The 26,087-nt window shown below is 41.2% G+C and overlaps 1 protein-coding gene across 1 annotated transcript in view; it reads right to left on the bottom strand.

Moving 5' to 3' along the window:
• LOC307032138 (phospholipid-transporting ATPase ABCA1) overlaps positions 1–26,087 on the bottom strand; it is a 122,104-nt gene that overhangs the window by 68,228 nt on the left and 27,789 nt on the right. The window contains exons 12-23 of the mRNA XM_079669919.1: positions 25,640–25,837; positions 22,883–23,088; positions 22,247–22,423; positions 16,298–16,520; positions 12,355–12,576; positions 7,671–7,875; positions 7,227–7,343; positions 6,694–6,865; positions 5,838–5,969; positions 5,172–5,311; positions 4,535–4,672; positions 890–1,113 (exon numbers count right to left, since the gene is read on the bottom strand). Of these exons, the coding sequence (XP_079526045.1) occupies positions 890–1,113; positions 4,535–4,672; positions 5,172–5,311; positions 5,838–5,969; positions 6,694–6,865; positions 7,227–7,343; positions 7,671–7,875; positions 12,355–12,576; positions 16,298–16,520; positions 22,247–22,423; positions 22,883–23,088; positions 25,640–25,837 (2,154 nt within the window). The remainder of the gene's footprint in view (positions 1–889; positions 1,114–4,534; positions 4,673–5,171; positions 5,312–5,837; positions 5,970–6,693; positions 6,866–7,226; positions 7,344–7,670; positions 7,876–12,354; positions 12,577–16,297; positions 16,521–22,246; positions 22,424–22,882; positions 23,089–25,639; positions 25,838–26,087) is intronic.

Below are 26,087 nucleotides of genomic sequence, written 5' to 3'. Positions count from 1 at the left end.
CATACCTACCGTGAAACTTGGGGGTGGAAACATCATGCTTTGGGGCTGTTTTTCTGCAAAGGGACCAGGACGACTGATCCGTGTAAAGGAAAGAATGAATGGGGCCATGTATCGTGAGATTTTGAGTGACAACCTCCTTCCATCAGCAAGGGCATTGAAGATGAAACGTGGCTGGGTCTTTCAGCATGACAATGATCCCAAACACACCGCCCGGGCAACGAAGGAGTGGCTTCGTAAGAAGCATTTCAAGATCCTGGAGTGGCCTAGCCAGTCTCCAGATCTCAACCCCATAGAAAATCTTTGGAGGGATTTGAAAGTCCGTGTTGCCCAGCGACAGCCCCAAAACATCACTGCTCTAGAGGAGATATGCATGGAGGAATGGGCCAAAATACCAGCAACAGTGTGTGAAAACCTTGTGAAAACTTACAGAAAACGTTGGATCTCTGTCATTGCCAACAAAGGGTATATAACGAAGTATTGAGATGAACTTTTGTTATTGACCAAATACTTATTTTTTCCACCATAATGTGCAAATGAATCCTTTAAAAATCAGACAATGTGATTTTCTGGATTTTTTTTTTCTCATTTTGTCTCTCATAGTTGAGGTATACCTAGGATGAACGTTACAGGCCTCTCATCTTTTTAAGTGGGAGAACTTGCACAATTGGTGGCTGACTAAATACTTTTTTGACCCACTGTATAGGTATGGCCCTACAATATATTATTCAAATATAGCATGATAGGTCTCCTTTAAGTGCCAAATGTGTTGGTTATGGTAGATGTAGACTTGGACAAAACTAGTGACAAACAAAAGCATATCATAATGATGGTTCCACTTTGTCAATTGCCAATATTTGGTCTCTTTTGAGTTGAAAAGTGGTCTTCTTACTGTCGGTACATCCTTGACCTGACACTGAATGATCCCGTTTCTCTGTGCCGCCATCTTGACGCTGCCCTCTCGCACCAGCGTCAGGTAGTAGCCGCTGCCGAAGCACTTCTTCAGGAAGAGCGAGGAACCGCAGCAGCGCATCTTCCCGTTGGAGATGATGGCGATGCGATCCCCCAAGATGTCCGCCTCGTCCATGTGGTGTGTGGACAGGATGATGGTGCGGCCTGAGGAGGAAACACACCAGTGAATGGACTCAGTGAGAGAGAGAAACACTGGATTGCAAATATAATCAAATTAAAGCACAGATTGGAAATAAAAAAAGCTCCTCTGAAGCATTTTCCATCTTTGGATTTTGTTTGTTTTGACAAGAAAATGTGTCTGGGATCAGAAGTGTTCGAATCAAGCCAATATCACAATCTGTCTCTGCATGGTGCTCTCTTATCTCCTCTCTGCCAATTCCACACTGTTTTTACCAACGTGGCAACAAAGCTCCAGAGGAGTGTGTGTGGGTGTGAATCTGGGACAAAATTAAAATGATGATAAAGGCCACACTAAGCCTGCTTTCCAGCGTTTCTGTGAGTCTTATTTCCTCTGTGCTCGGAGACGACGAAAACTGATTGCAATGACAACGACAGCATGTACTGCGAGGCTATTCACAGATGTGCAAATCCTTTAATATCACGCTGTATCAGATAACAAGCGTTAATTATCACGTGCCCCAAACACCAGGACAGAGGGAAGGAGTGTAATTAAGTCTCAGCATGGCTGGGACTCTGCAGTCACTTTTGATGGAGTCACTTTTAAAACATTGAACCTCATCTTTTCATCGTTTAGTGACAAAAAGGAACCCGATTCAACTCAGACACTTTCAGCAGACTGTGTTAGATTCTATGTGTACGGCTAGTAATGCCACAAAGGTCAACTAAAGATAATAACAGAAGCTTTTTCTTTAGCAATGATGGTGCATGTACACGCTGCTACGTTTAGACAGATTTTCAATTTGTGATTAACTTTAACTCCCCATATAGACACTTTTTTTATGCACATCATGTGAGCACATCTAGTTTATCGTCACACTGTAAACATTGCACACTCTTCTATATCTTTTGCACATGTCTGTCCCATATCAGGCATTCCAATCTCAGAACATGCACTTTTATATCTTCACTTCATTTGGTGTTTATTGCAGAAGGCTGCTGAGCTGGTTAAACCCTCGCCGGTCACATATATCTCGGGGGCACACTCAGACGACTTCAGCTGCAGCTCCACATTTTGCTTGGCCAACTATTCCTCCTCCTCCTCCTCCTCCTCCTCACCCTCCTCCCCCTCCCCCTCCTCCTCTTGTGCCTTGTCACCAGCTGATCAGCTAAATCCCTCCTCAGTTAAATATTGTTCGCTTACGCTGTGCCGAGCAAGTCCTCAAGAATAAAACTCCCCAAGAAATCCCCGAGCTGCACAGAACTATTTAGTATAAGGGGGAGAGCGCGCTGCTGATGAGGGGAGGGGGTGAGGAGATATTTTGGACGCTCAAACTCACACATAATTTTCCTCAGGATTTGTTATGCTTTACAAGAGGAAAATCTAAAGGCTCAGCGTCCTCTGAGAGTTTGGAGTAAAATAAATGTGTTTGGACTGCAGACGGCCCACTCAGGTTTTCTGATTTATCGTGTTTTGTGGTGCATTACAGCAGAAAGTGATATATCAAAAGCAGTTCAGGTAAATTGGAAGTACTCGCACAGCAAAGAGCGGCTGGAAATGTTCCGTTATTCAGCTTCCTCGCCTCTAAATCAACCTGAGAGGAATGGGTACTACAACCTGGACAGATGTTATGTACTTCTGCAGAAAGATGAATTATTGTGCAACACTTTATTAACTGCCGTCTGTGGAAATCATCCGTCCTTCTATTATCTTGTTTGTTTGTTTTTAAAGCGGGGGACACTATGCAGGCTCACATTCACACTGTGAATATTATTATTAACCTGCACGCTTCAGACTGTGTGAGGGAGCCAGAGCAATTCCACGCAGCCATTACGCATTATTTGGTTTCCATTTCAATATAATAAAGAATAAACCGAAATAATGTATTTTGCTCAGTGGAAGAGATTCAGATATGGTGTAACTGCTTCTGAATGGAGGAAGATACATACAGCTGCAATCAGCATCCACATAAATACATGTAACTTATAGTAGGTTTGCATGCTCTGAATTGATTTTCTTTGCAGCTCTGTTCCTCTCAAAGCGAATCACCTTCCTACATGTGTCAGATGTAATCTCAGTGCTGTACTGTGCCGCTGTAATATTCTGTTTATTGCATTTCAGATGAGCTGCTTTATGTAATTTCACTACACAAGCACTAATTAAATCGTAATAACTTTACTTCAGAGGTGCTAATTCTTTTTTCACTTCCAAGAAATTTAGTGGGAGAAATCTAGTTTCATTTGCTGTGTAATCTAAATCTTGTTTGGTTGCTTTTTTAACAAAAATGTCATATTTATATTTGTGTGGTGCTTTCAAGCTCAAATAAAAGAGGCCTCTCAGGGAAAGCCAATTCAATCAAAACACTTGTTTGAAAAGCCTGCACGCTTAATTAGCTGTGAAGAGCCAAAATAAGTAGAATGTTCTATAAAAAACACACTCTGTATTGATGTGCCAATTAGAGGACTAACAGGATGTGGGAGTTCTCATTAACGCTGAGTTATCTGTGGAAGTTAATGATGAGCTAATGACAGAGAGGGCGGCATGTCACTCAATGCACATTCAACATTTGGACACGTGTTGAGTTTATGTTGCTGTAATGTCCGTGTCCTGCAGCAGGAGACACACGGTATATAACGCTGACTGATGGAGGACACAATTACAGACTCCGTTGAATAGAAATGTCAATTAAAGCGTCTCAGATTCACTTCTGTTCCAGGACAAATTACAATTTCTGTCCACCCACTGCAGAGAGGCACAGAGTCAATCGGATACTGTCATTACCCTTAACTCTCCTAATCGAATGTTAATATACACAATACAAGCGCTAAAGTTTACCTGTAGCTCAGCTCTGGTTGGAAAAGTTATTTTTTGTGTTTGTATTTGTTTGTTATCTTTTCTTGTTCTCTTAATATGAACACTATCAGTAGGTTAGTGTGTATTTATGTTAATTCCTGCAGTAAAATATACAAACTGAAATTATTCACATATATTAAAGGCTGTGAACTGTGAACAACACCATTAGTAAGTTAGCGTATATTTATGTTATGTCCTCAAGTAAAGTACCAAAACACATACAAATGATAGCAACACTTAAAGCTGACACTTAAAGCTTACTTGTTTTGAGACAAAGCTCAAGACAAGTAAGATTCAAGACCTTTTTTAATGCCACTTAGAATAAAATAAGAACGATTTAATGACCATTTAAGTCTTTGCAGGAAAACTATTATTCTTATGGTTATTCCTTTATTATATATAAATGTGAACAACACAAATTCTAACAAAGTGTACATTTATTTGAATTCCTGATTTTCTTTAAAACAAGTCAGTCCCTCAAGAATAACACATTTTATGCCATATTTCAAAGCCATTAGAAGTAAAAAAAAATAACACATTTGAAGTATTTGTAAGGACGCACTTGAACCCGACAGAGCGTTGGTTCTTCCTCACCTTGTTTGTATTTGAGCAGCAGGTCCCAGATCCCCCTGCGGGCGTAGGGGTCCACACCCGCTGTGGGTTCATCCAGGATGACGATTTTTGAGCCGCCGACAAACGCTATCGCCACAGACAGCTTCCTCTGCATCCCGCCTGCAACAGAACAACCTCCATCATGTATTACGTCTTAAAGAATAAAGTATTTCCTGTGTTTTTATGACACAATATGGGAACTGATTATATACTAAACGTGTCAGGATGATCGTTTTTTTTCTCTCTTGCAAGAAGATTGATGTCAGAGGAGTAGACACACCTTCCTCGGGTTACTCCAGTCCAAATGCATCTGCTGCAGAGCTAATGTAGTGGAAATGTCGGCATGCATCAGCCTTCAGAGTCATTTTCAGTGATTTTGCTCACAAGTAACCCGTGACCGAGGACAGTTTGTCAAGCTCATGTTCCCCAGACAATGAATTACACAACCTGTGACACACAGGGGCGGTGTGTGTGTGTGTGCGGTGCAGCTTCACCTTGCAGCAAAGGGTAATCTGAAGATGATATTCCCTCCCAGCCAGGGGGAATAAATGAATGCACTGAGCACAAAACACATCTAGAATGAAATGTACATCACAGCATAACTTCACCAGACACACACCTGACAGGTTCTTAGCCAGATCCTTCCTCTTGTGCAGTAAACCAACGTCCTCAATCATCTGCTCCATCTCCGTCTGCACCTCCTGGCGGCTGAGTCCCTTCAGACGGGCGTAGAAGTAGATATGCTCCTCCACTGTCAGGCTGGGAAGAGAAATGAACATCAATAGCAATAAAAGAGGCCATCACCTGCCACGTATTTATGTAAAAGTGTTTGAAGTGTCCAGAACTGTCACATTAATGCATCCTGCAAGATGATGATGAGGCTGCTTTTTCTCAAGTGCACGTTTGGAGCTGATAGAGAAAAGTGGGATCAAAATATGTTGTGATGTCTATCTGTCTGTGTGCATGCATTTTAACCCTGTTTAATAGAGATGCGTTGACTGTCAGGGATTCATATTAATGAAAGTAATCTGCAGGTATTCAGACGTAATTATGATGTAGGGACTTGCAGGTAATCAGTTTGTGCAGAGAAAGAAACCGAAGGGACGCTAAAGGTGGAATGTACGAGTTGGGAATGATGCCATCAGGAGAAATATGATTTTTAGGAGAAAAGAGAAAGGGATAATGATGATGAGACCTCATTATGCACTCTAATGATCTCTTCTTTTAAAAACACTGAAATGAAAGCATGGTTAAAGCAGTGTTTAAACTTGCAGATTTCCCTCACTCATTGAACAAGACGTTGTGCTGCGGACACATTCCCAGATACTTCCTGATGGAGTCCATGTCAGACAGGATGTCGTATCCGTTGATCAGAGCCGTTCCCGATGTAGGAGGGAACAGGCCGGTCAGGATGGACCTGCGGAGGAAACACACACACACACACACACACACACACACACACACACACACACACACACACACACACACACACACACACACACACACACACACACACACACACACACACACACACACACACACACACACACACACACACACACACACACACACACACACACACACACACACACACACACACACACACACACACACACACACACACACACACACACACACACACACACACACACACACACACACACACAGATTATTATTAAGCTTAGGGATGATGCATAACTCCTTTGTAATTATAGAGCTGGAAAGGAACTCAATATACCTACAGCTATTTCAAACTTTTTTGGCCAGTCCTCGAGACTTGCATTATTTGATTTCGTTAAAATAATACAATTATTAATAAAAAATTATGTTTTTAGTCTCTCCAAATTGATTTCACATGGAATAAAGTGAATAGCTAATAGCATAAATAAACTATTTTCTTCTTTTTTTGCATGCTTCTTGCTTATGTAACTTTAAAAAGAATAAGATAGTAGCATGTGCATGTTTTCAGTGCTCTGTTATGTTTGGTTAAAGTCGCTCAGAGCTTTTTCTTCTCTGCTTCTTAGTCTTACCTACACTTTGTGTTTTAAACCCCTGTCATCCTAAAACTCTTCCAACCTACTTTCCCAATCTCTTTCAAACGTGCAGAGCACAACCTTCTAGAGGAGCAACAGGTGACTCACATGGTGGTGGTTTTCCCGGCTCCGTTGTGTCCGAGGAAAGACGTGATCTGATCCTCGTAGAAGTCCATGCTGAGGCCGTCCACCGCCAGCTTCTTCCCCGTCTTGTAGATTTTAACCAGGTTACGGATTGAGACGCCTGCTTTCATATCGGGCGGTGCTTTCTCCAGATACTCTGCAGACACGTGCAAACAAAACATGCATACACTTATAAAACATGCCTTCATTATCTTCATGTGCCTCACTGACACAAAATGATATATTGAGAGTGACACATTTAAATGAACTTAAAAATACAATTATTTATTTAGAACACTGTATTCCTTTAAAAGTGTGACATTTGAAGACACCTCACTCGATCCTCTGAATGTTAATTGGAAAAAAAAAATGTTCACGAGTTGCACACCGCTGTTCCTCACAAAGCAACAAACTCCATTTTCACCTGAAGTGACAAATCAGGTGTTGCAGTTTCTTTGCGAGCCGTCGCGATAAACTAACACTTCATTCTCACAGACACACACACACATATTACCTACCGCTGTTTACGGAGGGGTCCTTCAGCGAGGGGGGGGCAGCGGTCGTCACAGAGGCGGTCCCGCACCAGTACGACGCCGTGAAGGGGAAGTACCATGGCTTCGGGATCCCATACTGACCTGGGATCAGGTGATATTCACATTTTACTTCAGAAACATGAATGACAGTACAGTTCATGTTTCCTCCCCACAGATCCTGTCTCTCCGTTATAAAGCATTAAGTCTGTTTGCATGACTGCATCAATATTGAATTTTGATCTCATTCATGTTTTTGTGCAATAACATACATATTCTTAATGACAGGATGACCAATTTGTGTATATCCATATGTAGCCAATGCAAAACTCACATATATTATAAAATCCTATATCTCTACTCTGTACATTAGCTGAGTTTCTAAGAGAATCATTAGGTGTCAAATGAATCAGCTTTAATAACAGTGCATACCTGGGAAGACGTTCTCGATGTACCAGGTGAGCAGCCAGTAAAAGGCAGCGTCGAACAGCATCATGAGGATGGAGACGATGAAGGTGTAGCTGTCGCCCTCCTCCGGGCTCTGGAGGATGTTGGACCACTGGATCCCGATGCCTTGCTCCTCGTACTTCGCAAAGTTCTCGCAGCCGTACCCGAACGCCACGCAGGACAGCAGACTCTGGAGGATTGACAAGAGCATGGTGGATCGGAAAGAGTGCGAGGAGGAGTTAATGCGTGCATGACTTTAACCAAGCATGGGGACTACCGGCATCTTTGAAATGTATTTAATGTACCTAAGATTCTAAATCTTTATTATTGTTTTTTTATTAATGGTATTATTATTATTATTGAATTTGTTATTGTCTAATTTATTTTGTACTTTCTACCGAGGGGGTCATCTGTTGAGTATATTTTGATTATTATTATTCATTTTTTTGTATTCTCGACTATTTGACCTCCTTGTAATCTTTGAAATCTTATATATCATGTAAACAAAATTATTATTATGATTTAAACTTTCTTTTATCTCCCTAACAATATTCATTAGTAAGGAATAGCACAAATTCTGCATATATTCAGGTTTAATATAAGTATTTTGAGTCTCTACTGTGACATGTTTCCAAGCTTTAATGTTCACAAAGCTCTTTATTTGTTTTATGGCGCCTGTGCTGCAGCATCCTTTTCACCCTCTGTCTTAAACCAGAGCCCAGCCTAGAGGTAACATTGGGATTTTAGCTTTTTCAGACCGCTAAGCTAACCAGCTCCATATTTTACACCCTGACACGAAAATAGTGTCCATCTGCTCGTCTAATTATCGGCAGTAAAGGAGAAACGTCATTCCAAAGCAACGACTCAGAGGACATAGCATTCAGTGATTCAGGTGATGACTTAATCTGAGCATCGAGGTCACGCTCAGCTGATCGGCAGCAGCAGACAGAAGGAAGCTCAGCTGCTGTAATTGCTGCGCCGGCTTTGTGAACATCTCTCAGGACTTCATTTCAGAACAAAGATGGAGACTGAGCTGCAAACTGAGATTTGTCTGTGCTCTCATACAGTACAGAGGGAAATTGCAAATGATGCTTTTGCCCATGAGACATCATCTGCCGCGGGCCTATCACTCCGCACCGCCAGCTGTTTCATCACGCCTCATTTGCTCACAGCGTTTGTGAAGCTGCAACAATCACGGAGACTGCCTGCCCGGTGTTACACTACCAGGCTGAGGAAGAGGAGCGACCTGCTGCAGAGACACAGACCTCCAGCTTCCTGTTTCCTCTGTCCTCTGACAAGCAATCAGCAGACAGTCAGAGAACGAGGTGACAGCAGGGCAACCATCCTTGACCTCGGAATGAATGGCTGACAAAACCACAGCAGCCACTTATATAGCTCCGAGAGGAGGAGGAGGCGGACCAAAGAAGCGCCTCACATGAACACATGTCAGATTCATCTGGCTGCAGCCACAGAGCATCGTTAGAGGAAGAGCGATCAGAGGCGCTGTGCAGAAAGTCGTCTCTGACAGCTGCATGACGGACAGGAGCACAACCAGCTCCTGTGTGACGAAGATTGATTTGATAAACTGGAAGAGTTTTTATTCCTGCAGGAACATGTCGGAACAGAAAGTCTGGAAAGTTTAACAACACTGGGAATCGGTTAGTTCATTGGCAGAATATTATTTTGATACTCATAACTACTGAGAGAAAAATCAGCATTGCATTGCGATGAGTAAACTGGTATATTTATGTAGGTCCTTTTTAAAGATAAGATAAGATGTACTCTATTCATCCCAATCTGCTTTACGGACAACATAGACATTGAGAGCCTTGTTGTATTGAATTCCCTTTGTGTTTATTGCAAAATAAATATAGTTAATTGTCTCAGTTTATTCTATATTAGAAATTAAATTAGAAGAGCTGAAAATAATCACACTCACCAGAATATTGGCAATTATTTGTAATATACTGAGAGAATAATGAGCAGTGCATTGTGATTAGTACAGTAGGTAATAGTCATGTACTTATGTTGGTCTATTGAGAGTTTCCTAAATAAGAGTGCATTATTAGACATGTTTTAACAAAACCCATATTCTGAAGTGAGCGTCCAGATGTTGAAAAAGCAGGAATCAATTATAACCTGAGCAATATCAAATGATTTTGCAGGAATTAGCATTTTCCTCGGGATTTTTCCAGGACAGAAAGATTAATTGAAAATATTTCCAGAAAACAGAATAGCTCGAGGCACTCTCTTGTTTCCACCTCGTTCAGAAGTGCAGGTAAAAAAAGATTTAAAAAGTACAGTAGAGAGTGGTAGGATGTGATTCCTGCCTGCAGCTGCTCTCAGAAGCTCTTCTCGTAAATCCAGGTGATCTTTAGAAATTATAGACTTCATTATCAAGGACAATGTGGGGGACAATTTGTATGCCTCGGCACGATGGGGTTTCATCCCAGCTCTGGACACACACACACACACACACACACACACACACACACACACACACACACACACACACACACACACACACACACACACACACACACACACACACACACACACACACACACACACACACACACACACACACACACACACACACACACACACACACACACACACACACACACACACACACACACACACACACACACACACACACACACACACCAGTGATGAAGTGTGAGGATGAACTGGATAGTGGTTTGGTCAGAGGAACATTGCTCATGCTAATTAGAGGAGCAGAGGGAGATCCATCTCACTGTGCAGAGGCAGAGGGAGATGTAAGCGCCGGGGGAGTGTGGATATTTAAAAAGGTTTGCACTCCTTTATATTTAAAACGCATACATCACCTGCCTGCAGAGTGCAAAAGGAAATGGACTGGAAAGAGTGAAATAATGTTTACGGTCAAAGTTATTTCTATTGGATGTCGGTTTGAAGCAGATTTAACAAAGTACAATACATTTGAAAGCGTGTCTATTAGGAAGCCTCAATTATATAGCCTTAAAATGATATATCACAATGTATTTTTAAAGTTATTTAATCTAATCGAACATTTCGTTTTTAGTCCTTTCAGACAATATGAATATTTTTCATTATTTTCATCTATTTATTCAGGCATGCATTTAATTATTTAATTCAATTTCATACATTTAAAAAATTATAATTTGTATGCACTCTGTGGATACAGCTGAATGGTAATGGACATTTTATTAATAAATAATATAATACAAACATTCAGACGGCCCTAGACGACATGCACATTGATAGATAAAAGCACGACAGTGTTTGCTTCTCCTCGAGTTGATATCGTATTGTTGAAAGGACAAAAAAAGAGAAGATAACCGGATGAAGTTTTGGGACGATACACAGCGATGGAGATTCAGGATGCTGTGTCTTTGTGTGCAGAAAGGACAGCGTGAGGACAAATGATAGCAGCAGCTCCATAAAGGTCGCGGAAAGGCTACACTGAAGGTTGAGCAATGGTGCAGCATTTATCTTGATAAGATAGAAGAGGGGGGAGAATCTTCCTCGCTGTGTCCGTCTACTCCCTTCTTTATGTGCGTCCAGTTTTAATAAAGTTCTGCAGGTTTGTGGCAATATATGTCAAGACAATTGGGAAGCAATGCAGAGTGACAGGATGAATATTTATTCCTAAATGATTGAATGTTTAAAGTTCACAGAAACTCTAAATCCATCTTGAAGACACAACTCATTGTCAGAGTTATGCAGAGAGGATGAGGGCAAATCTATAAAGAAATAATTGAGTAGATGAACTTCCTTTCAACATGAGAAATGTTATCAACCTGCACCTGATGGAGCTACTTTGGACTTTGCACACGTCCAAAGTAGTAGTTGTATTTTCATAATTACAAATATCTCTAAATTTGAAAACAATTCATACTTTTGCATTTACATTTTGCATTTCCCTGCCACTTAAATAAATGTTTATCTAATCTGTTTTCTTTTTTATTGGGACAACAGAGCACAATCAGCGAAGATTATAACATTAAAAAAATATATATATAAGACATTAATATATGTAAGAATCATTGTACGTGTTTATTTCATTATTTGTACATTTATTTATGTACTTATTTGTGTGGAAATGTATTCATTTATTTATTTTCATTTGTATATATTTTTTTCTTTTATGTTTTATTTGATACTGGAACAATACAGCACAATTGGTCAACATAAAATAACCATTTTAATTGATTAATTAAATTAAGTAACAAAAAAAGATCTTAACCATGTATAACAGTTACATTTTACAAAAATCTATCCCATTTATCTTCTTGGAATCTAAGAGTACAAGTTCATTTCTCCATAGAGCAGATAGTGTTTATTTTGTTAATAGGAAGAGCAAAAGTTACTTTGGAAAAGTGCATGCATTTATTTTATTATTATTTATGCACAAAACGTTTTTAGGTGGAATATCTAAGGTTGAAATGGCCTACTCCTTTCCAAAAAGGCTTCACATGTGGACAATGCCAAACATGTGTGCATGTTCATCTTATCTTTAATAATCAAACTCAAGTTTGTTTGGATATACAGTAGAGTAAATGGAAAAGGAGCTTTGATTGCCAAAGTGTGATTATCATGGCTAGTAACATACCTCAGAGTACGGTGAGTATGACAACAGCAGGAGGAGATATTAAAACAGACTCACCACCGCCACCTTGACCGGGAAGCCCATGACGTCCCTCCAGGCGTAGCAGAGGACGTGCGGAAGGTAGAGGACGAAGTAGATGAGGCCACCGCACGCCGCAGCGAGGTTAGCCTTGGAGAAGAAGACGCTGATGAAGAAGCACTGCGTGACCGTGGCCAGGCAGAACACCAGCAGGAAGACGAAGATCACCGAGGGGTCGCTGTACTGCAGAACCTTACCGTACTGACACAGGAAGCAGACACATGACAATGAAGCAAACACTTTGGAGTTTTAGTCGAGGAGATTGGAGGAAACAGATCAGAAAGTGTGATTAAAGATGATTATTTGAGGAGGAGGCAGAGTAAAAGAGTTTTAAAAGGGTTCAAATAGGATTTTGTGTGAAACAACCCAACATGAAACTCTGTTACTGTGCCAGTTTGAAGGAGGACCCTGCTCTATTTTTACTGAGTTTAAATCTGGAGAGTCCCAGTTTGGAAAATTGTGCTTTTTGATGCAATTATGATTAAAACCTCGTGATTTAAACGTGTTTTCCTCATTAACATAATGACAGACTGAGGTCTCTGCAGAAGTAGAGCTGGGTCCTCCTCTAATCGATGGTAAATCATGTCACCTTCAGGACGAGAGCGAGGAGCACGGCGCTGAGGGCCAGCGGCAGCAGGCTGGACACCGCCCAGCTCAGCCAGTAGATGGCCCCCCGCAGACCCATGATCCTCACCGTCTCCTTCAGACGCGCCTCCTTCTCCGCCACGATGCCCTTCACGATCATGGCCACCGAGTAGATCCAGGCTAACGTCATGTATAAAGGCAGAGAGCGGGCCAGAGAGCGCAGGAACCTGGGGGGGGGGGGGGAGCCGGGGGCAGCTTATAACGGGGGTCTGGAGGATGACTCGTGGAACACCAATGCTCATGTGCAATACCGTTAACGATTCATTACCTTACATAGTTTGTTAATGTTAGCGGCTCATCTGTAGTTTATATATTAGCCTGCTGTAACTCCTAGACTTGTTAGGCTTGCAATGCATCCTGGTACATGTAGGCATTGCACATCAGAAGCAACATAAACCTGGGTCTGGAGTATGGCTGCTGATGCATATTTGTTTTCTGCCAGCTTGAAGATTACATCTAAAGTTATGTGTCCTAATCATTATATTTTAATAATAATATAATATAATCATATATAATTTGTGTTCATTATTTATTCATTTTGTCTCCAGGTTTTGTTTTCATCTCTCCTTTAACAGCACTTGCGTTATGTTTTTTCTCCTGTGGCTGTTTCATATTTTAAAAGTTATACAAAAAAGACACTGAAATATGCCTGACCGCTGTGTAAAGCCACATTTGATCTACATGCTCATTTGATCCTACTGTATGTTCATATAGATCATATTGATTATCACTGCTGTCACAGAGAGGCTTCGCTGTGCAGACTGCATCTCCTGGCTGAGATCTCATCACATCCATAAGCTTCCTGATTGTAATGATCTCTGCGTGCAGTCACATCTCCATGATCCTCCTGCTGATTTCCTTGTCCAGAGGAGAGGCATTCAGACACACATGGTGTTAGGCGCACCAGGAGGAAACTGACACACTTCTCACCACAGTGCTGATAAAAAGAAAACCTTAAAATGTACAAACACAACTTCTGAATGTATGTAGGCATGTTGTTGGAACTGTGTCTGCACTTGACGCAGGGGGGTGTGTGGGAGAGGAATGGGATTTTAAGTTTGAAAGTAAATGTAATGTTCTAGCAGCCTCACATTTCTGGATCAATAGCGTCTAATTGCATTAATTAGTTTTAGTCCTGTGTGCTTGAGTGATTGATGACACGTCAATAACACAGAGGAGGTCTCTGTTGTTGTGCACGACTAATTCATCACATTTTAATGAGTTTCAAAGCATTTGGAGGATGTGTCAAAACAAGGACACCCTGCAGCGCGTGTGTGTGTGTGTGTGTGTGTGTGTGTGTGTGTGTGTGTGTGTGTGTGTGTGTGTGTGTGTGTGTGTGTGTGTGTGTGTGTGTGTGTGTGTGTGTGTGTGTGTGTGCGCGTGCGTGCGTGCGTGTGCGTTGTTGATCCTCAGTGATCTGTTGGTTATTAATAAAAACTGATTCCAGAACAATGCTATAACAGAAGAGACCGAGTGCACGGGATCAGGTGTCGGTGACAGAAGCGTTTGTTGTCACACCTAATCCAGATACAGCTTTATGATAATTGCCTTTTGATTTGCTATTATTATTAATGCGATGAGAATGGCTGTGAAATGATCACTTAGAGCGGGCCTGTGATCTGAATACACATCCTCCAAGGCTCTGCTCTAACTCAATTTATTGTTGTTAATGTTTACAAACGGCTGATGGCTCCAAACACATCATGCTGATGGGAAATTACATTTCACCCAGCTGTTCAAATATCATTTTATTTGCCAGCCGCATTTCCTAATTAAACTGCAAAAAATTGATTAGGCCGATCGAGAATAACAATCCTTTTTATGTCGTTTACAACACTTCAGAACAAGGAGCTGAAGGATGTGCTGCAATAATAATAATAATAATAATAATAATAATAATAATAATAATACTGCATGCAACTTGAAACAACTACAACGTGTTCAAGTAATAAGACTTAATGTTGGTCACATTTTCTGTGATTTTTTTTCTCAAAGTTTGTGCAGTGATGGATGATGTTAGGAGCATTAGATGATCGCGCTCGACTGTATTATGCATCATGAGCGTGATGAAGCTCAGATAGCCTTGCTCGTCTTCACTATTGTTCTTCACTGTTCGGCCTGCGTGCGTATATTATGCATGAGCTCAAAGGCTGCAGAAATATATCTACTATCAGACTTTTCTTTTAGTCAGCACGGGAAAAGGAAATATTAATCTTGTTTGGCTATATCTCTGACACATAACCCAGGAGTACATTCATCCTACTTTTTCTCACAAATCAGAGCCGTGTATATTCAAGTTATGAACATACGGGATGTAAAAGGTGCAAAACTAGAGCGGGAGAAAATGCATTTTCATGTCATTCAGTCCTCCAATGATATGAAGCACCAAAGAAGAAGAAGTGATGCAATTAGAGGAAATAAAAGGGCAAAAACGAAGCAGTGATATTAATTTGACTTAATTGCAGTGTTGCTTCCATGCTCAATTAATTACACTGAAGAGGCTGATTTGAAGAATTAAGGGTAATGATTTGATTCTGTGCTCATTAATTGGTAATGATTAATAACAGCGAAAAATACCAAAACACAAAGCATGAACAATCCTCTGTCCAGAGCAGCAGATTTATATTTCCCTGCTTCTCAGACTACAGGAAATACAACTCTGACTTTCTGTAGAGTTCTTCGTTCTTGCATATTTTAACAAAACATTTCATAAATAAAAAATCTCTTAAATGTAAATTATCAAAAGGGGAAGTTTCACTATTACTCCCTGTAGTGTCCCTCTCAAATTCAACGTTTCAATACACAACGATTCAGCTTTGTTGGTGTTATAACTCTCCAAAATGGACATTTATGAAAAATAAGTGGCTATACTTTGTCAAAGGGTCAAATGTGACAAAAAAGTATTGGATGCATGTATCTTAGAGGAAACAAAAACATCCTAAATCCATATTTAGGAGTTCATTTGACTAACTTTGTCTATTTGTTTGACTAAAGTTAGCGTTAGATAATGATATATTTGCATATTTAAAATAACATAAGTTAATGTAAATACTGAACTTGTGATATATATTCATTACATTTTATTTATTTATTTATTCACCTGTTGTGTCCACTTTAAATCAAAATTATTTTATGCATTATAAAGATGTTATACTTCTTCAAAAGTCAATGAAATAGTAGACCTTTAGTGCAAAACAAGTGGCTAGCTTTGAGCATTATATTGACACTGCATGCTTTGTGTTTGGGCATCTGTGCTGAGTGTCTCCTCTCCACTGACCTTCACCATGATGCTTATGAGAGCACATGGCACCGTGAGCAGAACAATGCTCTCCAAGAACGTAGCGGCCCACAGGGCGCCGTTCTGAATGCCCACAGCGCGCAGCACCTCCTTCAGGCGGAGCTCCTTCTCCAGCACCAGGTCTTTGATGATCATGCACACGGTGTACATGAAGGCCAGCACCAGGAACATGGGAAGGATGCCTCCGATGTTCTGGATGAAGCTGGACAGAGCAGCAGAGAGGTGAAGCAACAAGGCAATAAAAGGTCCTGAAATGCCTCTGTGTCTATTTTTTAAGTTTGGAAGTAATTGGCGTGAGAAAGTAAGACAAAAAGCTCACATGTTCAGATGGGGTCAAACATGTTAATTTCATAGATAAACAAAGTTACAGCTGGAATCAGACACGTTTGGTCAAAGATGGCCGCCATTTATACAGGCCATACCAGAATGCCAGGTTCATATTCATGTCTTAGATGAACTTAAATGCTGAAAAGTATCAACAGCACAGAGACATTGCCGCATCACCTTGGGCTAACGGTGAGTTTGATGAGCTTTTTACTATTTTACAACATTTGAGGGGAAATAAAGATGAATTGATAATAAAGATAATGGCCCTAAACAAAAAGAGAATCAGCTTTTTACACGCTTACTTTATTTTAAAGGTTGTCTTTTGCAATATTACCCTGTACGTGCTCAGGTTAGGAAGAGAGAATCATTTTCTAATGTTTTCAGCGTGAGGGACGATGGAGACGATGGAGACGATGGAGTCGTATCCGCGGACTCGCTGCCTGCGAGGCGTTTTTATCGTCACGCTGAGCTAACCTTCATAAACCTGGTGCATCAGCTCAATCAAACATTTAGTGCTGCAGCGCTGCCAGACGTGATGTATGATCGGAGGCTGTTACTACACAATGAGGCGATATTAAACCAGATTCATAATGCCACCAAAATGCCATGTCAATATCTTCTCCCCAGGCAATATAACAAAGTGCTTCCTGTGCTTTATTAGACAGTGAAGGAGAGACACCAAATAGATTTTGACAAAGTATAGATTTTTACATCTCACTGTGCTTGTATTCCATAAATACTGACTGTGTAATGCAGGCAAAGCTCTCACACACACAGAGACACAAAGTAAATGCTATTTAACACCTAAGCACACGTCCAGCACTTTCATGAAACTACTTTCTCTTTTAATTATGGCTAAGGCCTTATTGCATCGTATCCCATTTAATTGCTCTTAAACTTGCAGATTTGTTTTCTTTTTGCAGAAGTCTACGGTGGCCAACAGGTGCAAATGTGCTATAGCGGCCCCAAACATTTCCATCAGGAAAAATGCTGCAGTTTAATAAAAATTCAAAAACACAAATACGACCAAAAAACATGCAAAAGGAGAAACTTCTTCACCAACATGACGAAACATAAAGAAGTTCAAAACTCAACGGAAAACAAGCGACACTAGAAGGGATTATAAAGTTGGCCAACTGTCTCTGTTCTCATAGTTGTATTGGTTTCGGCAGTATATTTGACTAGGTTAGTTTGTACTGTAGCGAGCTAGCTTACAGCAGATCTGCAATAATACGGGAAGGAATCATGCAATCACATTAAAAGAACTGTGACAGCTAGCAAACTTTATTATCACAGAATATCCACAAGCACTCCGGTCCCAGCTGTGTGCGTCCCTTTTTAGTGACCCCTGGTTTCCGTTGTGTTTGCAGTGTTTTGTTTATGCAAGCTTTTAGTAAACGCTGCACATTTTTCATCAAGTTTGTGCAGATGTTTCTTAATTTCCATGTCTGTTGGCACATTTGTGTTTTGGGCCAACGTAAGAGACGGCCATTTTGAATCAGTCATTTAATTTGCCCTTTGAATTGCCTTGTGTTGAAAGGTGCTATATAAATAAACTTGCCTTGCCCTCATTTATTTTCAAATACGTTTCCTTTTCAAATTGATCTTTGTAGTCTCCTACTGTGACTGCTTTTATTCACGTGGACAATATTTCTGGAAGCCAATTCACTCATAATGATATGATGTATTATGAAAATAATGTTTTGCATGGAGAGGTTTGTCAGTAAGTGCAAACACACCAAAGAGATGAAGTGAGTTCCAGTGAAAGCCAGAGGAAGTTCATTTCAAAGAGAGAAAGACAGACTCTTTTTGGAGGACACTTCCCCGGCCCTCGAGGGATGGATCACTTTCAAACGAGGACTTGATTAGCTGCAGGATGGCACAGAGTTTCCAGACCCAGAGCGACTAAAACCACAATCTGTTACGAGATTAGAAGCAGAAGAAAAGTGCCTCTGAGTCTGGAAACTTGAAATCAATATGATTTGGCAAATAAAGCTACCTTAGCACCTCTAGTTGTGAAAGCATCAGGTTGAATGCTAATTAAGGGTTTATCTCGATAACATCTATGTAACAGCTGACAGACGATAGGTGGTGGGGGATCAGTGATGCACGGCGTGTCTGACACTGACAACCTTGCCACCAGATGCTCCTGAATTATACATCGCTGATCGATCGAGGTGCTTAAGTAATAAAAGTCCCTGCAGGTCTGTGTTAACATCAACAGCCTGACCTACATTTAGGGACGCTGGAGGACTGATTCTCAGGAAATAAAGACGAGAGAGGAGAGAGCAGACTCCCACAGGACGGAGGGCTATTCTAAAGAAATCTCATTCTGAGCAGATATACCAAAAATACCTGCTGGCTGCAGACGGGCACTCATTGAAGGGAGCAGACTTTATTATTCAATATGCTGCTAGAAATGATTGCTCAAGGAACTTGTGGTTAAGGGATAAAGAGTCCTTTGTTGTTTGAAACCTCATATTTATAACAGGGAGGCAACGTTTGGAGAAAGAGCTTAATACACATTGAAAATCAGCCTTACATAAATAATATAAATTAAAATAATGATGACTGCAATATCAGATCAAATTAAAAAAAACATGAAGGCATCAAGTGTAGCACAAACTGAGTAAGTATTTAAATATCTTTATCCATATTTTCTAGTGAAAAATTATTCTACATTTAATCATAGATCCACCAGAGCTTTATGGGCTTATTGATTAAACCGAGAAATGAACAAAGATAAACGTCCGGCTTTTGTGATCAACCTGTTGATAGGCTACACATCGCCAGCATTGTGACCATTAAGCATCCAAATAAACATGTATATCCCTATTATTCTCTAATATCAGCATGGATAAACACTCTTTATAAAGCTGTATTTGCAGTAGATGATACGCCTTTTTTCCAGGAACATTGTCCCTCCTGTGCATCACTTCTGCACCGAGCCCAAGGCATGAAACAGCTGATTTAAGCTTGTTATGAGCTTCAGATGTCCCAAATATGCTCCAACATGTCACCCACTCTGAGTGCAAGCAGTGCACACATGAGGTTAATTACCTTCTGATCATGGTGCACAGAATACCCCCTCTCTCATCCTGAACCGAGCTCACGCCCACCGCAGCCTGCATCGCGTGTCTCTGAAAGCAGCCTCAGATCTCACACCAAGCGTCTGATGTGCAGCACAGCCTCAGTTCCTAACAAGAGATGCTCTGATTCATCCTCCGTGGGCAGGGGGCCGCTGATAAAGAGCCGTTTATGAGCTGTCGGCCTTGCAGGGGTCAAGCTTTATCCCTCCCATCATTATCATCTCTGTGTTCAATGTGAGTATGAAGACCGAGGACGCCAACACCGCTTGGTTATCTGCGGCTGGAAATGCCAGCAGGGTCAGTGGTGTTGAAGAAGCTCAGATTGTTCGAAGCTCATCGCGTTGCAGAGAGGAGGAAATGAGCAACGCACAAAAGAGGAAATCATCTCCGAGGCGGGCGTGATGACGAGCGTCCAGGTCAGAGCAGATAGTACGGCCTCAAAGTTTATCAGAGAGGAGGAAATATTGTTTCTGTGAGATGATAAAGGATGGCAAACTAATAACAGTTTTCTGAGCTAAGTGCTAAATATTTCAACAACTGTCGAAAAACGACCTGCCGTGTCCAAAATGAATAAACTTCCTTTTGCCAAGAACTGTGACTGCAACCATATTTTCATGTGTCCAACTCTTCTATTAAGAGTATTTGCATGTATGATATTTCTCACATTTTTCAGATGGTAAGAGCATTTTAAACTAATAAAGTAACTTGATGCTATGGTATGGTCAAGTTATACCTGAAGCAAAATCTCTATTCCTTCTTCAAGGGGACATGTTCTTGTCATGCTCAGGTTCATATAAGTATTTAGAGCCTCTACTCGGACACGTCTCCATGATATAATGTTCAAATGATAGGGGTGGGGGGTGGAGAAGACCATTAACATGCACACAAACCTATATAACACACTACATGAAAGGGAAAACCACAAAACGCAGAATATGGCCACTTTAAGTGTAAAATAATGACCACAGAGGTTTTCCCATCATGCATCTTTTCTTTATCTGTTTCCGCTCTGTGTATTATTTATGAATGAAATAGCCATTTTAAAAAGTGTTAATCATTAATAGAAATGCCCAAACCGCTTTGCAGGAGGAAGACCCAATGGTGTCGCGGCCGCAACTCCAATTTATCTTCTGTAGTAATGAATCCTTTGTGTTAGGAAGACGAGGCAAATAAGCGGATTTAATCGTGACAATGAGCTGCACCTGTCGATGCAGCTGATACAATGTGGGTGAGAGTACTCCCTGACTTCAAGATGGAAGGATTCATTGCTTTGGGTAATACAAAGTGCCAACACTGCTCAGATTTAAACACCTCCACAGGGTGCAATATTTATTTTAACATCCTTCAATTAGTACTTCTGAAACTGTGCTCCTACCATGCATGCCAAACCAAGTGCACACGATTGAAATATGTGCATTTAACAAGGTTTAAAACGCAGCTGAAGCATGAAGTGCATAGCATTACATCTTTAAGCAGCAATGGAAATATATACCCGACAGAAAGTGCGCCATAGATGTGAATTAAATCAATATTAATATTCAATTCACATCGGTTCAAATGCATCTTCAATCTGAAGTCATGTGTCTGTAGAATATGTTTATCCAAATAACCTGTTCTGCAGATTCTGTGTGATCCAAAGCAAATCAGATTTTTAAATGAGCTCTCTCTAATCTCTGATTGTGCGTTTCCCCCACAGGGAGAGGATATTCAGTGTCTTCTGGAAGGGGCGTGTTGTGTTGTCGGACTTACATCTCCTTGGTAATTATCTTTTCCTCTGGATGGGCTTTCCCCTTTATTAATGGAGATCATAATGTTGTGTGTGGATGGGAGTCATTTCCACACACTGAGGAAATCTGAGGAAGATTAAGAGTGATACGCCGTTGTGTGTGCGCGTGCGCGCGTGTGTGTGTGTGTGTGTGTGTATGTGTATGTGTATGTGTGTGTGTGTGTGTGTGTGTGTGTGTGTGTGTGTGTGTGTGTGTGTGTGTGTGTGTGTGTGTGTGTGTGTGTGTGTGTGTGTGTGTGTGTGTGTGTGTGTGTCCAACATGATATCAGAGGAGAATCTTGCTCTCATTTTGTCTAGGATAAAATGCCGCAGAAACGAGAGGAAGCTAGGGACTCGCCGTGGTTGCGTAAATAATTCAGCATCCATCAACTATTCAGGAATTTCCTGTGGTTTGACTCAAATCAATAGTATCTCTTTCATTCCTTTCCCCTCGCTGACCCTTAATGATTCCACTCTCCTGTTACATTTTTATTACAGTGACATTATTACAGCAGTCCTCTACCTCTGCCCCTCCTCTGCGATCGGATATTAAAGAAATGTACGCCAGACAAATAAGAGGAAGTTTCCGCGGGGAAATCTGAAGGCCTAAGTGACTGATCAGACTATAACTCATGTACGTGGCGGCGGTGAGTGGCACCTCCCCGGAGAGCGCACTGTTTTATTGCTGTAATGCCTCCTTCCTCTGGCGCTAATCACACGGCTGTCAGATAGCGGCTCTGTACTCACCCGTCATCCACGTAGCACGGGTAGGGCATCTGCTGAGCGAACACCCCAAGCGGCTGCGTGCTGGGGGTGTGCGCCCGGATGATGCCGTGGTCCATCATGTCCTGCAGGTAGGAGAAGCCTCCCCAGATGTAGCGCAGGTCGTTAAGGGGGTTGTCCCGGGCCCCCGGAGACCACGACCTTATTAAAAAAGAAACACCATGATCCGTCTCGGCAAAGGGTAAACTAGAAGCAGTCAGAAACACTGCCAGGAGGTTTATAGAGGAGACATGTCACACAGGAAACTTTCAAAGACAAAAGAAAACATCAGAAACATCCAGAATTCTTCATGTTAGGGATTAAAAGGAATACTTTGAAAAGTTGCTGGTTGCTTGAAGAAATAAAAAATTCTTAGAGTCTTACCTTTAAAATCATAGCAACACTAATTCTAAATCCACAGCTTTAGAGGATAACCCCTTAAGTGATACTGATGGCAATAAAGTATTAATTGATACCGTTTCTTTTCCTACTTGTTAACGGAAGCATTCAGACGCACACAATCAAATTGTCTTCTCGTTATACACAATTTGAAATGTGTCAAATCAGAGAGAGTAAAAACAGAAGCAGGATGTTTCTGATTCGAGAGGTTCAGTCACACACCTTTCCTTTATGTTGGTGGTGCCCTCGGCCTCGTCGATGTCCATACGGATTTTGTACTTGACGTAGGGCGGGAGGAGGCTGGCGTTGGGCTGCAGGTTCTCAAACACCAACCCGGCCCAGTACGTCTCGTTCTCCAGGAGCTCCTGTGCTCTGCTCAACAGACGGCTCTCAGTGGGGACCGCCTCAAACTTATTGAGGTCCAAACACTGCCAACAGAGGTACCACAAATGACAGATTAAGCAGGTTTCATACAAATCAACAGAAAAGGGGATAAAGCAGAGTTATGCACGGACTCCCTGACAGAATGGCAGATGGATATTTAGAGAAAAGCATCACTCAGACTAACAGAGATCCAAATTATGTGGCGCTGCCAGAGGGCGGGGGGACATGTTTTGGGCTTCAGCAGAGACAACAAATGAGATACAGCCTCGATCTGCAGACTCGTCCCGGCTTCATGAAAGGATAATGAGCAAGGCATTCTGGGAGGCAGTCTCACCTGACAGCTGTCCACACAGCCCGGCCGCTGCAACAGTTTTATCATCTCTCCCCCAGGACCCCCCCCTCTCTGAGCTATATCAAGCTGCAGCGGTAAACAAAATATCACAGCAGCAGCAGCATCCCTCAGTTATAACGGTCACACAGTTTGGACAGAGCTGAGCGAAACATATGGATCATAATCCAGGCTGCAGGAGTTGGACAAAATAACTTGTTGGTACTTATTTTCACTGATACTGCAATTAGGATATGACCATTTGTAGCCTCTTTATTGTCATAACTATTGAGAGATATTCATGGTGTGATTACTATAGAGAATCTGTACCAAACAAAGATATGTTTCCAGTTCGTAAAATAACTTCTGTAGACTGGGACTTTTCTATTGAAATCAGATATTTTAACATATGTTGCCTGTTACTAAATATTACTATAGTGCAATGCAACCTTTTTATTGTGTATTTTTAAGTCTGGCGCAATGATACATTTCATAATACAGGTGTAACAATTCAACATATAAAGTCTTATTTTAGGAAAACCTTTAGTGTATTAAAACCATCACAGTCCAGTAACATGCAACACCACAGCAATACTTTTTCAATCTTTCACTAATATTTGCATGTTTTTGAGACAGTTATCATAAATATAATGACACCATACTCAAAAGGAATATATATTTTCTCAAAACAAAAAAAAGAAGCATTAGGGCAGTGTCATCTGAATCTAGTAATGGTAATGCTGCATTTACTAACCTTATGTCCATTTTTCATTAAATAGATTCCACCATCTCAATATCTTAACCCTAGGGTGATTGTGGCTGTTACGTAGTGCGGTTGCATTTCAATGGGAGGATTTTTTAGGGTGTCACCTTGTGTGACAGCCTCTTCCTCTGTATGAATGGGTGTGACTTGTACATTGAGGAGTCTTAAAGGTCATTTAAGCTTGTGATATAAAAGCAGAGGGTTCTTCAGCCAATCAGAACATGGACTCAGATAGTTATTAAATTGCTAGTATGTATTAATTCAAGGACACACATTTCTCCTTTCAGGCACCTATTAGCAACAGGCTAACTAGTATTGAACAAATGTAGACACAGCACGCTCTCTCGAAGGAGGCATTGTTTGTCAGTAAGATCAGTGATGCATATGAACATGTGACTGATTTTTATATGCTCTCTAGCAGAAACTCGTTTATATAAGGCTTCATTTACTCAACTATATTAGTGTTTTGCACGTAACCTTTACATCAGTAGTGCTGACAGTGTGTCATATTAAGCCCTCGACTGGAAGACACTCTGTATTTCTGCAGATGTGTTGACTTGAAACACACAGTACAGGCTGTATAATAATGTCATCGTCCTGGAGTCAGTTCTGAGCGATGCATTTTGTATAAGTGCAGAAAATAGATTTAATTAAGTTGGAACTTCATTGGGCGAGTATGTTCAACCCAAGCTGCCATCTTACCTGCCTGTAGATTTATATTAAAGCGTGTGTGTATATGTGTATATGCACACACAGGGAGAAGAAGAGTTTCTGTGGAGATTGTACCAGGGATCAATACATCACTGTTGTGTGTGTGTGTGTGTGTGTGTGTGTGTGTGTGTGTGTGTGTGTGTGTGTGTGTGTGTGTGTGTGTGTGTGTGTGTGTGTGTGTGTGTGTGTGTGTGTGTGTGTGTGTGTGTGTGTGTGTGTGTGTGTGTGTGTGTGTGTGTGTGTGTGTGTGTGTGTGTTCTCCTACAGACTCACTGTAGTCAGGCACATAACAATGTATTTTTTTTTGATGATCATGGAAGCTGTGTTGTTGTGACAGATGTTTCGACAGTTTTCAAGTCAAGGACATTAAACTTTAATGAGAATAACACCAAAGCAGGAGATTAAAAAAAAAACAGCAACAAAAGGCACAAAAAGCTCTGCGCTAAAGACGACAAGTTGCTGGTTTAGTTGATTCCTCTGGATGCTTTTTAAATAACCCAACAACTGAGGGGAAAAAGTCGATTAATTGGGATTTTAAAACGTATTTTGCCACTGAAAGAGAGCACTTTAAAAAGAGAGCACTTTAAAAAAGGTTACATGAACTTATTTTTAAAGCCAAATCCAACCAGAGAACTCACCTGGGTCATTTCAGGGGGCCAGGGAAAATATGAGTCACCGATTTCCTCACCAGGGAGAATTATATTTGACATGTCAGAGAAAAGGCTATTTTCCCCATCTCTCCGATGCAGCAGGAGCATTTAATAAAAGCACAGAAGAAGAAAAAAAGACTCACGCCCAGGAAGTTGGAGAGCAGCTTCAGGATGTCGGTGGTGGCGTTGTAAACGTTTCTCCAGTCGTTGGGGGGCATGCCGGGGGGGCGGTCCTCCGGGGGCCCGTTGTACAGGAAGTTGGTGAGCTGCTTGGACGTCCACACCGTGCTGTCTAGGCGCTGATCCAACACAGCGGCAAACACCGGATTCCCCAGCAACGCCTGATGTCAAAGGGATTTTTAATTGTGGTGAGAACACGACGAGCTGCTTCAGAAGAGGAAGCATGGAGGTCAGCTGTGATAGTCATTCTGCTGCAGCGTTAATTAGGAGCACTGAGATAGATGACACTGTGCTACAATTATTCCAGAAGTGCTCATGTACAGAATACAGTACAAATGTACAGTATGTTCAACCTGCAGGGACATAATAGTGAGAACATGCATGCAAATAAAGTATGTTCATGAATAGGAC

The sequence above is a fragment of the Notothenia rossii genome (genome assembly GCF_949606895.1).
Source record: "Notothenia rossii genome assembly, chromosome: 3".
Taxonomy (NCBI): domain Eukaryota; kingdom Metazoa; phylum Chordata; class Actinopteri; order Perciformes; family Nototheniidae; genus Notothenia; species Notothenia rossii.
This window is presented reverse-complemented; position numbering and strand designations above follow the sequence as displayed.